This window comes from Conger conger, chromosome 8, assembly GCF_963514075.1.
Source record: "Conger conger chromosome 8, fConCon1.1, whole genome shotgun sequence".
Lineage (NCBI taxonomy): Eukaryota > Metazoa > Chordata > Actinopteri > Anguilliformes > Congridae > Conger > Conger conger.
This window is the reverse complement of record NC_083767.1, coordinates 25,861,982-25,874,867: the sequence shown is the minus strand read 5'-3', so window position 1 is coordinate 25,874,867 and position 12,886 is coordinate 25,861,982. Positions and strand designations below refer to the sequence as shown.

At 39.2% G+C, this 12,886-nt stretch overlaps 1 protein-coding gene across 3 annotated transcripts in view; it reads right to left on the bottom strand.

Moving 5' to 3' along the window:
• Positions 1-12,738, bottom strand: part of abhd18 (abhydrolase domain containing 18) — a 31,209-nt gene extending 18,471 nt beyond the window's left edge. Inside the window, exons 1-4 of one of the 3 annotated variants that reach the window (XM_061253281.1) lie at positions 12,560-12,736; positions 9,376-9,482; positions 8,646-8,730; positions 2,501-2,601 (exon numbers count right to left, since the gene is read on the bottom strand). In XM_061253281.1, coding sequence (XP_061109265.1) covers positions 2,501-2,601; positions 8,646-8,730; positions 9,376-9,467 — 278 coding nt within the window. In that variant the 5' untranslated portion in view covers positions 9,468-9,482; positions 12,560-12,736. Of the gene's footprint in view, positions 1-2,500; positions 2,602-8,645; positions 8,731-9,375; positions 9,483-12,559 lie in introns of all 3 variants that reach the window. The other 2 variants (XM_061253280.1, XM_061253279.1) reach the window with 2 other exon arrangements.
• Positions 12,739-12,886: the final 148 nt, after the last annotated feature.

The following is a 12,886-nucleotide window of genomic DNA, read 5'->3' as shown; positions in this document are numbered from 1 at the left end:
AATTTAAATTGAAACATCTTAAGACAGGTAATTGCCCAATTGGCAAATGAAAAGAAACATTTACATTGACTCATGGACATTTACGTGCTCACAGACGTCCAGCAGTCAGTAGTTAAAGCCATGTAGCCTATTTGACTTGAGCGAGCTTGTATTTTGCACTAGCACAAAGTCAATAGTTTCTTGTTTACGCTGTGAACCAGTACAGTTCAATGCTGCGAACGGACTGAGTAACATATGAGACTCATGCGCGTACTTTCCGGCAGTTCTTTTGAATGAACGGAGCCAAAAGATCCGGCTCACCTAAATGAACAAACGTTCCCAACACTAATGGACTGTTTAAGTTTCACGCTGTTTTCATGTAAAATACTAATGTTTCAAAACCTAGCCACACTAAGATCCGCATAGCTGCTGGGCCCTTGAGCAAGGCCCTTAACCCTGCATTGCTCCAGGGGAGGATTGTCTCCAGCTTAGTCTTACCAACTGTATGTCACTCTGGATAAGAGTATCTGCCAAATGCTATTAATGAAATGTAATGGTTCATTATGAGGCTTTGAGTAGCAATACTTATTTCCTTTTAGGTACATAGGTGAGAATTAGTAGTGGTTCCTAAACTCGGAGTGTTTTCTTTCCAACTTCCAGCAACAATTGCAATCCAATCATTTTAACAAGATGTACATTTTTCCTGAATTAGGTGCTTTTCATGTTTCGAGGGATTACTTACCCTCTTAAGCAACATTTTGTCAGGTAGCGATGCATGCCCATGTTCATATTGAGCCAATTGTGCTATGGTATTAGTTTTAAACTTAATTTTAAGGTATTAGCTAGCCTCTAACTATGTTGTCAAGTTGGTTTAGGCGGTGCGAAGAAAAAAAAAAAACATTGAATGTTATGAGTTCCTGTTACCCATTTGGTATTCTACCGGGTAACAGGAACGCGCTGGTACGCGCTACCCTCTAAAAATCCCTTGCTCCTCTTTGGCCACCCCATTCAGAATTTTATGCTGGCTCCCCTGGTAGTAGGACCTATGTGAAGCTAATAATAAATAGACATTTAATTATTAGCTAGCATCTAGCTAGCTAACTGGCCCGGGTGGCCTCAAGACATCTTTGTATTAGCATATGCTTAGCTTTACCATCTTGAGAACAGAGGCTTAATGTAGGCTCAAGAATTGGTTTTGCCAAGTTGTCTTTGCGAGATTATTTTATACATATAGTTTGTTCCGCAAAGTTCTTGTGTTTGTGTTTATTATTGGTACTTTAACATTTTGTGGGAATCACTGTAAGCTATAAAAACATTGAAATACAAAAACCCAGCCATTAAATTCAATTTAACCCCATAAATAGTCAATACAAGCCCAAAGCAGCGCGCAATAGACCTGTCTATAGGACACAGGTGTCAAACTCCAGTCCTGGAGGGCCACAGTGTATGCTGGTTTTTGGGATGTTCTCAGCACCTGTGGTTCATTCAAGTCATTGATTGGCTAAATAATCCACACACCTTGTTCTCAAGGCCTTCATTGATAGCTGATTGGAAGGAAACCCCAAAAATCTGCAGACACTGTGGCCCCCTGGGAATTCAGTTAACTGCTATAGAACTACAGATTTATGCCAATGCCTAGTAATTTTCGCTATCCTTATGGATAGAGCTGGTATTTGACTCACAGCAAATTTGGCAGATAGTTGGTTAGGCTGAATTCGAGAATCAATATGAGCAAGATGGGAGGCTTTACCGTTTTTTGGATTCAGGCTAGTTCAATAAGTATTTTGCTGCATAATTTGAACTGAACCTGCCCAACCCGACCTCATTTTACTTTCAGTTGACTGACCAAAACTCGACCGAACCCGGAGTAAACCTGAGCCGTCCCAAAACATTTTTTTTAAATAAATGAATAAACATACTTTGCCAACTGCAATAGGCTTAACTGAACATAGTTACTGGAGGCACTGGAGGGTGACTGACTTCATTTCCCCTCTGTTCCATCATTCCAGCCACACCCAAACATGCCCAGCTAGTATGATTGGACAATTAATTTAATTTAATTTAATTTAATTTCAGGCACAGAGACACTGCAGTACTTAATAACAATAAAAGCAAACACAGGCCATTCTGGTGTTTAATAAATGCAATGACATGGATTGTTTTGAATTGTAATATGCAATGGTGTGTATTGCATGATCATTTTATCACTGAAACAGCACACTGACATTGAAAATAAATACATCTCATATTGCATTTCTGTGCAGAACAGGCAATGAAATGCAATGCAAAATGCAAAAAGAATTTTCCATCATTACGTAAATGCAAACCCAAATGTGTATTACATTTCAATGTGTTGCTGTCGGAGTCGCATTGAATTAAGTCACTGAAAATCTCCCAGAAATATGAGCCTGGCTAATGAGCCAGCTAAATCAAAGGACACTTATAGGAACCAACCAGGTGACTAGGCCTTGAAGGCAAATGTGAGCCGATCAAGGCCAGTGCAGATAATGCTGCTCCTTACCTTGCTTTCACTGACTCTGAAGGCAAAATGCCAGGAACAATATGTTCCAGGGGAGAGATAAAATGGCCATTTAGAATTTTACAGTCAGTTTGCTCCTCTACCTAAGGATGAAAAAAAAGGGGAAAAAAATACATGTGTAATACAGGCAACTTTTCAAACCTCAAAAGTATCCAGAAATGACACTGTGGACAGAGATGTGTATTATGTAGTAACTGGTCTTAAATGAATCCTTCTAATATCAGAACACATAGGGCTCCACTTTACGTTTTTATTACCAGTAGTTTAAACACACTATTCTTGAACTAAGAAATACTGATAACAGTATAGTGTGAAGTTTTAATAAATAAATAAACCAGGGAAGATCATAGCAATGCCATGATCCCAACTACAGCAGTACATTGACTTAGTATTAACTGTTGCTCGACCCTTTATGTCTTGATTTTCCACAATTTTAGATTTGGAATCATACAATTAACATTAAAGTGCAGAGAGCATAAAGTCTTTCCTCTAGCCTTTCGATTACCTTTGGACACTATCATTGCTGTTTATCAACATGAGACCAAAAGGCTGACCAATATCAACTGTTTGGAATATAATTAAGAAGAAAGAGCACTGGTGCGCTTAGCAAAGGCAAAGGGGCTGGCAGGCCAAGGAAGAACTTCACAGCTGATGACAAGAGAGTCTTCTCTATAATAAAGGAACATTTTAAAATAAAAGGCAGATCAGAAACAGTCTACAGGAGTCAGGTGAGGATTTGACAATGACCACTGTCTGTAGAGGACTTCCTGAACCAAAATACAGAGGCTACACCGCAATATGCAAACCACTGGTTAGCCGCAGAAACAGGATGGGCAGGTTACGGCTTGCCAAGAAGTACTTAAACGAGCAACCACAGTTCTGGAAAAAGGTCTTGTGGACAGATGAGACGAATATAACTTGCGTATATCAGAGTGATGGCAAGAGCAAAGAATGGAGGAGAGAAGGAACTGCCCAAGATCCAATGCATACCACCTCATCTGTGAAACATGGTGGTGAGGGTGTTATGGCCTGGGCATGTATGGCTGCCGAAGTTACCGGCTCCCTTATCTTCATTGATGCTATAATTGCGGATGGTCATAGCAAAATGTAAGTTTTAAAAAAAATAGTAAATTCTTGAGTGGTCAATCAATCAGCTGAGCTGAACCCAATTGAATATGTCTTTCATATGCTGAAAAGAAAATTCAAGGGAACTAGGCCCATAAACAAGCATGACCTAAAGATGCCTGGCAGAGCAAAACAGAGAAGACACCCAGCAACAGGTTATGTCCATGAATTGCAGACTTCAAGCAGTCATTGCATGCAAAGGATATGCAACAAAAGACTAAACATGACTACTTTCATTTACATAACACTGCAGTGTCCCAAACATTATGGTGCCCTGAAATAGGGGGACTATGGGCCAGATTTGCAGCACAAAATGTGGCCTGACAAGACTGTGTTGGTGCCGTTACAGTTTGCCTGAAATTAACGTGTTAATTACAAAGGCAACAGCGCATTACGCAATAACTGAATGGGACTACATATGGCAATATCCATGTACCGGCTGCCACGTAAAAGTGTATCCAGTGCAGAACAAAAGGTTTACATATTCCACCTGTGGCAGCTATTTTCTTTTTAATTAATGCGTAATGTTGCAACAAGCTTCACTATTGCCAAGGTACAATGGGAATGTGAAGTGGGAGGTACCAGTACAGCTTTTATTTCTACCAAAGGTAGAAATTATTTGTAGGGCTGGGTGTTTGCCACAGATTTTTTATTTTTTTTGTGGCAGTCCCTTTAATCCCCTGTCTCCTTTCTGTGATTGTTTTGGAGGATATCAAATCAAAACAAACACATGCTCTTTCTGCAATAGACAAAATCAATTAAATACTTCAGTTACTGTCACTAGAGTTGAGCATGTTATTTCAATCACTTCCCACTGCTTCGCATGAGATATTGGTTAATTGAATACATTATTTTGTGAATATTTTCTGTGGCAAACACCCAGCCTTAATTATTGCTTGGCTGCAATCATTAATTAATATTTATTATTAATCATCTGTTTGACTATTCCTTGAAATAATGAAGTGTGATTCTTGTTGCAAAGATTATTTCAGTGCAGCTTCGAAGCCTAGATCTGTCTCTGTCTTGCGCCTTGGTTTACGCCTGCTCTATAAGGGCGGAGAAATTTAATGCACAATTCGATTTTGTAAATTGCGTGAACTTTAGGAAATACAACGGAATACATAATCAGCCACAGTTATAATATCTCCACCCTTTATTTACGTGATCCACCCTTAAATGCATATGCATTAAGGACAGAAGTGCATCTTGCGATGACTCGAGTAGATCTCATGTATTCTGCGGTTCTAGCCCCGTACACCAGTTTGATATATACAATGCATGTTCCCTGGGCAGAATGTGTCACATGAGTATGGAGGTAAATTGCTATGAAAAATAAACACAAAAAGTATAATCTCCAATTATTTTTACCATCCACATGCAAACACCTCTCAATTGTGTTTGTAGATATAATCCACAAATGTGTTTTTGCCATCCACACACACTTCTCAATTTGTGTTTTGAAAAAAGAATCCACAAGTATGTGTTTGCCATCCACACACAAAACCTCTGATCTAGTGTTTCATAAATCATCATTTGAATGAATACAAAAATTACACTCCCGATTGCAAATAACATTTTCAGATATATTTCCAATGTTCACATTTACAAATCAAAAGCTTGGCTTGCGAACTGGCAAATCTACATTTGTTGATCGAAGGACACGCTCTACCTATGGAATTAATTCTGAAACAAATATTCAGCTGTTTTTCCCCTTGTTGATTTACACGCACCTGAGATCGTCCTAGAACATTGAAATAGGAAAATACAAACGTTTATTTTTATTTTTTTTACTATCGCTGTCAAGTCTCTGATCTAGATTCACAATCACCCAAAGTCAGCAAACGGACCGCTGTAATGGAGCATCGTGCTGGATGGGTAAGTACAGTAAATTCTGATGAACATAGCATAGGTAAAGCCTACTGCACTGTCCAAATGCTTCTAAGTGTTGTCATGCTTACTTGAGCACTCCAAACACACACATATGTGAAAAGACAAAAGGAGAAATGAACACTGCTGTTGGGAGACAGACTGTTTTGTGTATTGTGAGTCCCTATAGAGAGAGGACCCCCCGTCCCCATGAGCATATGGGCCTCCCTTCCTGTCGGCTTCAAAGGCTTCCACACCTCTGAATATTCACTGGGGTTTCGAGGGGAGTCCCCCATGACCGTTAGGCTTCAAATGGTCCAATCGAAAGGAAGCTGGCCCCTAACTACCAATCAGAGGTAGCGTTCACTTTTGTCAATAGAGTCCCATCATATGCAAATATGTACTGTACTGGAAAAAGGTATAAAGCTGATTCACTCAGTATTACCTGTACGAATATTCTTGAACATCTTTGTTGTTGTTGTTCCTGCGGCCGGCTACGAATAAACTTTCCTGTTTTCTAAACTACGAACATCAGATCTGCTTCTTCCTGTGACAACGGTCATCTTACTGGTTCCTGGTAAAACTTTGATTTACTAACACTGCCAATAGAGAGCCTTTCATTTTTAAAACATTTTAAATATACAGTGGGAGCAATAATTATTTGATCCCTTGCTGATTTTGTAGGTTTGCCCACTTACAAAGAATGGAACTGTGTAGAATTTTAATCATAGGTACATTTTAACATTGAGAGACAGAATATCACAAAATAATCCACAATAACAACATCATATAAATTTTATAAATTTATTATCATATTTTTGCATGAAATGAGTATTTGATCCCCTACCAATCAGCAATAATTCTGGCTCCCACAGACCAGTTAGTTTTCCATTAAGAAGCACTCCTAATCTCAACTCATTACCCAAAACACCTGTGTCAACTCGTTACATCGTTATGTAGCTGGATAAAAGACACCTGTCTACACAATCAATCAGATTCCAAAATTTCTACCATGGCCAAGACAAAGGAGCTTTCTAAGGACATCAGGGACAAAATTGTAGACCTGCACAAGGCTGGGATGGGCTACAAGAAAATAAGCAAGCAGCTTGGTGAGAAGTTAACAACTGTTTGAGCAATTATTAGAAAATGGAAGAAACACAAAGTCACCGCCAATCTCCCTTGGTCTGGGGCTCCACGCAAGATCTCGCCTCGTGGGCGGCCTGTAGCATAGTGGTTAAGGTAAACAACTGGGACACGCAAGGTCGGTGGTTCTAATCCCGGTGTAGCCACAATAAGATCCGCACAGCCGTTGGGCCCTTGAGCAAGGCCCTTAACCCCGCATTGCTCCAGCGGAGGATTGTCTCCTGCTTAGTCTAATCAACTGTACGTCGCTCTGGATAAGAGCGTCTGCCAAATGCCAATAATGTAATGTAATGTAATATCAATGATCATGAGAAAGGTCAGGGATCAGCCCAGTACTACACAGGAGGAGCTTGTTAATGACCTGAAGGCAGTTGGGACCACAGTCACGAAGAGAACCATCAGTAACACACTACACCGTGAAGGATTAAAATCCTGCTGTGAGCACAAGGTTCCTCTGCTGAAGAAGGCACATGTACAGGCCCGTCTGAAGTTTGCCAAAGAACACCTGGATGATCCAGAGGAGGCTTGGGAGAAGGTGATGCGGTCAGATGAGACCAAAATAGAGCTATCTGGCATCAACTCGACTCGCCGTGTTTGGAGGAAGAGAAATTCTGAGTACAACCCCAAGAACACTATCCCCACTGTGAAGCATGGAGGTGGAAACCTTATGCTTTGGGGGTGTTTCTCAGCTAAGGGGACAGGATGACTTCACCGTATCGAGGGGAGGATGAATGGGGTCATGTAATTTTGGGCGACAAAAATGAGAGTGAGAGCACTGAAAATGGGTCGTGGATGGGTCTTCCAACATGACAATGACCCAAAACATATGGCCAAGGCAACAAAGGAGTGGCTCAAAAAGAAGCATATTAAGGTCCTGGAGTGGCCTAGCCAGTCTCCAGACCTAAATCCCATCGAAAATCTGTGGAGGGAGCTGAAGCTTCAAGTTGCCAAGCGACAGCCTCGGAACCTTAAGGATTTGGAGAGGATGTGCAAAGAGAAGTGGACCAAAATCCCTCCCAAGATCTGTGCAAACCTGCTGAAAAAACTACAACAAACATCTGACCTCTGTGCTTGCCAACAGAGGTTTCTCCACCAAGTATTAAGTCCTATTGTTCTATGGATCAAATACTTATTTAATGTGAAAATATGATATTAAATTAATAAAATTTTGTGAAAGTTTTGTGAGTGTTTTAGATACTAAAACTAGGAAGAGAACATGGATGTGTGTGGGCCTTTAACTACAGTGACGTGATTAAGAAAACGCTAAACATGTTGTCCCCTAACCCCATGCACTGCACCACCTCTGATTCCATTGGAGGGATGAAAATAAGCCTACTTGACACCTGATGTTGGTAGTGTGAACACAGTTATAGACACCAGGACTATACCTGTAGTCAAAAGGGGTCAAGAATACTAACTATTTTATTTTGGGTATGTCATTTTTAAGCTTGTGTCAACAAAACTGGCGATATTTAAGGGGTTAACTGAAGCTCCTGAGCTGTATTTGAATGATTTTATGCATTGCTGCCACACAATTGGCTGAATAGATAATCTCATGAATAAATAGGTGTAAATAGATGTTCCTAATAAAGTGCTCAATGAGTGTATAGATCATATGTCTTTATGTTACCATTTTTCTGTACAGGTAAGACATACATGGTCACAGCAACATTGGGGAACTCCTCAATGACATCATCAAATGCACAATCCTGAGTAAACAATTCCACAAAGTTTCACTCAAAATGTGAGATGGGCGGGTATAATAATAATTTGGACGGGTTTTCTGAATAACGTCTGAGAGATAAGTACTACATAGGGACATTTTAGGTACCGATTCTGATGGTCCAGTCAAATTTAGGTTTCAATTCGGATGGGATTAAATTACCCGAGTGCATGAAAAAACAGAGACATGGTCCATTCGGATATACAAATTTACCTAACCTGCCCTGGAGAAACTAGTCCCGTCCAAATAGGGCTCTAGAGGGTATTGTACCTTTTCTATGAAAACTGGATAGTCCTTCGGAACCAGGTCCTTACACTTCTCTCTGTTCCCGATAATCTTCCGGAATTCAAATATTCTGAGTTGACAAAATTAAAAACAATGAGGTTACTGACAAGGAAGTGACATCATTAAAACAGTCAACAGACTGCACAACATACAGCAGTTGTCAACTCTGGCATGACAAAAAACCTGAAATAGTCAATCCTGAAAGTTTGGGACAATAATGTCTTCTACAATACAAATATATTAAAGTACAGAAAAGGGCTAGGAGTGGTGACTCCATAACACTAAAAAAATTGCACACTAAAGAACAACAAGGGACTAACCTTACTGTAGGTGCAATATGTTTTTTATTATTGCATCATAGAAACAAGAAAGGACAATGAGCACCTTTATCAGGTTCGTTCTGGAGTCAGTGGGGAACCCTTTTTTCTGGATAAACACTTTTCTAGCTGCTTCCAGCACCTCACAGATTGAGTGACACATTTGTGCACAGGACAATAAAAAATATTAAAGTATTTGTAGTGATAGAGGACACCTGCTTAACAAACTATAACAATAATAATAATAATAACAATAATAATAATAAATAACAATAATAATAATCTAGTCTTTACCACATAAAGTTTTGAAACCATGTGCACACATGATAAAAGATTTCTTAATTGACATGTACATGCAACTAGTGCAATAGCATGACTGCTCTGTCCCAAAAAGGTACCGTTTGAGGTCTTCTGGCTTTCCCCATCCCTGAATGAAGAGTTTGGTGAGGAGAAACCGTCTGTAGAGAACATCCAGCCGACTCACACCCATCAGAGAGCGCTCCACCTGCAGAGATAAACATTTAGCTCAACAGTACTGCTTAGCGCCTTCCATCCAAGTGCCAAGCACAGGTGACCCTCACACCAGCAGGCAGAACTCCTCCGTAAGGAATAATGATACAAGCATCAAAAACTTTTGGAAATGAAAAACTCTTAGAAAATAAATGGATGTTGTTGAAATAACCCACTCTCATGCTTTCATCAAGGAGAGACACTACCATCTTCAGTCTGACATACCAGCTGCTTTGAAGATGACCACAAAGGCTACATATCATTGCACAGCTCTTCGGCTTTGGGTAACTTAGGCATTGTTTTTAGGCAAATAACTTTTCTGCTGATATGAAAACTGAAACATGATTTGCCCTTACATTTTTACAAACCACTGTCTCTCCAAATTAGTGATGAGTCAATAAGTCATATTCAAACATTAAAATACAGTTTTGGTACTCTGCCTTCAACAGTTTCTACATTGTATTTGTTTATTTCTTAACCCATTACATTATAGATTTCTTGAAGCCTTTCTTATAACATATGGCCTGTCAACAGCATGTCTGACCTGGAGCATGGTGTTCTTAAGATAACCTCAATCATAATTAAACAGATGTACAGTGTAATTAAACAGATGTAGATCATACAGCCTGAAAAGCATTTACATCCACATTGCGTCAGCCATATAGGAACTGCCATTCAGAAAGATTAAAATTAGTTTTCGAACTGTTGCAGTTAGAAACATGGACTAACTTTAGCGAAGGCTAGACTATGGGTGGGCGATGATCTTAACTTGTGATCGATTTTTTTTTTTATGTTGTCCACGATCTGCTTTTGAATGAATCGTACATATTGTGACAATTACACCATTACACCAGCGCGGAATCACGCTCTGTTTTGAAACTTCACATGATAACTTCAAAGAGCACTCATAGGTGCTGGAGCAGGCTTGGAAAAAGGGGTTCCGAAATGGTGGTGGGCACGACAATTGTTGTGGGCACCCATAATTGCAACACCTATAATAAGCAACAGCGTGGAGATTTGTATGTTTTGATAGTTCTTGAGAAACACAAATTACTAAAGACAAGGCACGGTGCTGTTTTTAGTATCTGATGGAATTCTGACAACAATTCAATTTGCTATACATTCCTGCATCCAGGTATGGGGTCAAAAGGTGGTTTAAACATTCTAATTATTGTTATTATTTGATAGATTCTATATAATAAGCCAGCGTTTTTTTTAATCCTTTTTAAAAATTTCAAATTAAATAGATAAATCTTAACAAACAAATCCCAATGTTTCCCATTAATTAATTCAAATGTGCCAGTTTAATTTGTCCAAAATATTTTTTTGCACTCATAATAAACAAAATGTACTTTGCACCCATCTGTCGTGAAAATAAGTGGATGTAATGCTTAGCGACACTACTAGAGAGACTGTTCTTGTTTAGCAGACATATTTATTGGATTGCACTTCACACTACATTTGGCACAGCTGTAGTTTTGATAATCAGACAACTGTCGAGCATAGAGTGTGATCAAACATTGATTGTGGAAAACAGATAGGTTGTGTGCGAGCTTCAGATTTAAATGAATGAAAACTGTTGAAACAAAAGCAAATTAGAGTCATGATTTGAGGATAAATCTGGGTTAAAGCAATTATTATAGTCTTTAGTCTAGAGATTCAAATGAATAAGTTAGAGTTCTGATGATTTATTTATTGCCTAAAATGGATACAAGAGAGAGATTATCCGTAACCAAATAGACAAGCTCCAGTTACATTCCTATGAGTTTTCTTTAACACAAACATACATTAGCTGACAAAGGAAATTTGTAATAACTTTGAATAATAAAAAAGGGACAACATTAAACAAGTGATGCTTATGGTTCTCTAGCTGTAGCTAAACATGGTAATACATTGACGCAAAAATACAAAAATATTCATATTTATTTTCTATATTCAACAAAGAAAAATAACACTTGCAAAAAAAAGCTGTTTGATTGATAAACATCTCATGTGGGGCAGCCTGTAGTAAGGTACAACATCACTAGGATTGTGGTTCAAGCCCCAGTCTAGCTACGACTTGTCTTCAACCTTCCCAAGTTCTCACATGTCACACTCCTGCTGAAGTCAGTCTACAGGCTGACAGTTGCAGCCAGGATCAGATTCAAAGCCAACAAGCCAGCCCCTCGCTACCTATTTGTACTTCTTTGTATGAACCAGTGTCATATGAGATAATATGATCTCAGATAAATATGTTATTTGGTTCTATATGTTGAGCACTTTCTGCTTGTTTTAATTGCAGTTGAATTAATACAATTTTCAAAGATCTATCCATTTTTGTTGGTGCAGGCCTTTTTTGGCTGTAGCTGGCTCACCGTGGAATGTAAACATCCCAGAACAAAATCTGGAACATGGAATATAAAAAACTCCGTTCCTGGTTTTATTCAATGCAGTTATGAGGAGCCCAGATCCCAACTGAGAAAACCACTTGAGTCTGTCTGCAGTGTTAAGGAAGGAAACCAGATGCCAAAATTATAAACTGTAGAAACGGTAAAAGAGCTGTAAAAAAATATTTTACCGTCATAGTTATTTTCTATATTGTGTAGCTAGCGCGCTCTCTCAAAACAACCAAGCTACTTCATGCCTACTGTACACTGAGGGTAAGAACCGTTGTTAGGATACAGTCGTTGAGGCACGCCACGCACACGTGACATTTGATAGAGAAACGTTTCGCCTATTAACGACTTTCTCATACAGTGTAGCCTACTCGATTTACGTGTCCAACAATCGGCAAGCAAGCCATTTCGGACATGACCTTACGTACAATAGTTATCGACTCAGGCGTCAAAGTTGACTTACTCTACATTCCGATTGTCATTTTGGTAAATACAGTTCATTTTCTTTTCTATCGTTAAGTAATCAGAGGTAGTGGTGATATCAAACAACAGAGAACCACATCTTCAGCCACTACTACACCGCGTTATAAGTAGAAGACCGACTACGTGCAGAATTAAATTGAAAGTCAATCAATGACATGTCGGTAAACTAGCAAGGTTGCTAGTATTATTAGCTAGCTATATATATAATACTTACTCAGGGCAACAACGGTTCTAGTCTCCTCGTTCGACCGAGTTATTCTGCATACATTTGTTGAAATAACCGCACTGAACTCGCCGTCAGAATGTTTAATTTTGACTAGGATATCGCGTTCTAAAGGAAGGCTACTACCTATCATGTAATTCGTCCAAGACAGTTTGACCCCGGCTGAATAAAACAACGGGCCAATTGTCGACGGTGCCATAGTTCAATGTAATACGTCACGAGTTGTTTTCGTTGAGTTTATTGTCTCTTCGCACTTAGTTATGATTTGTCTAAATGCGTCACATGAGGTCACGAGCCAATAACAAGCCAGTGTGTGTA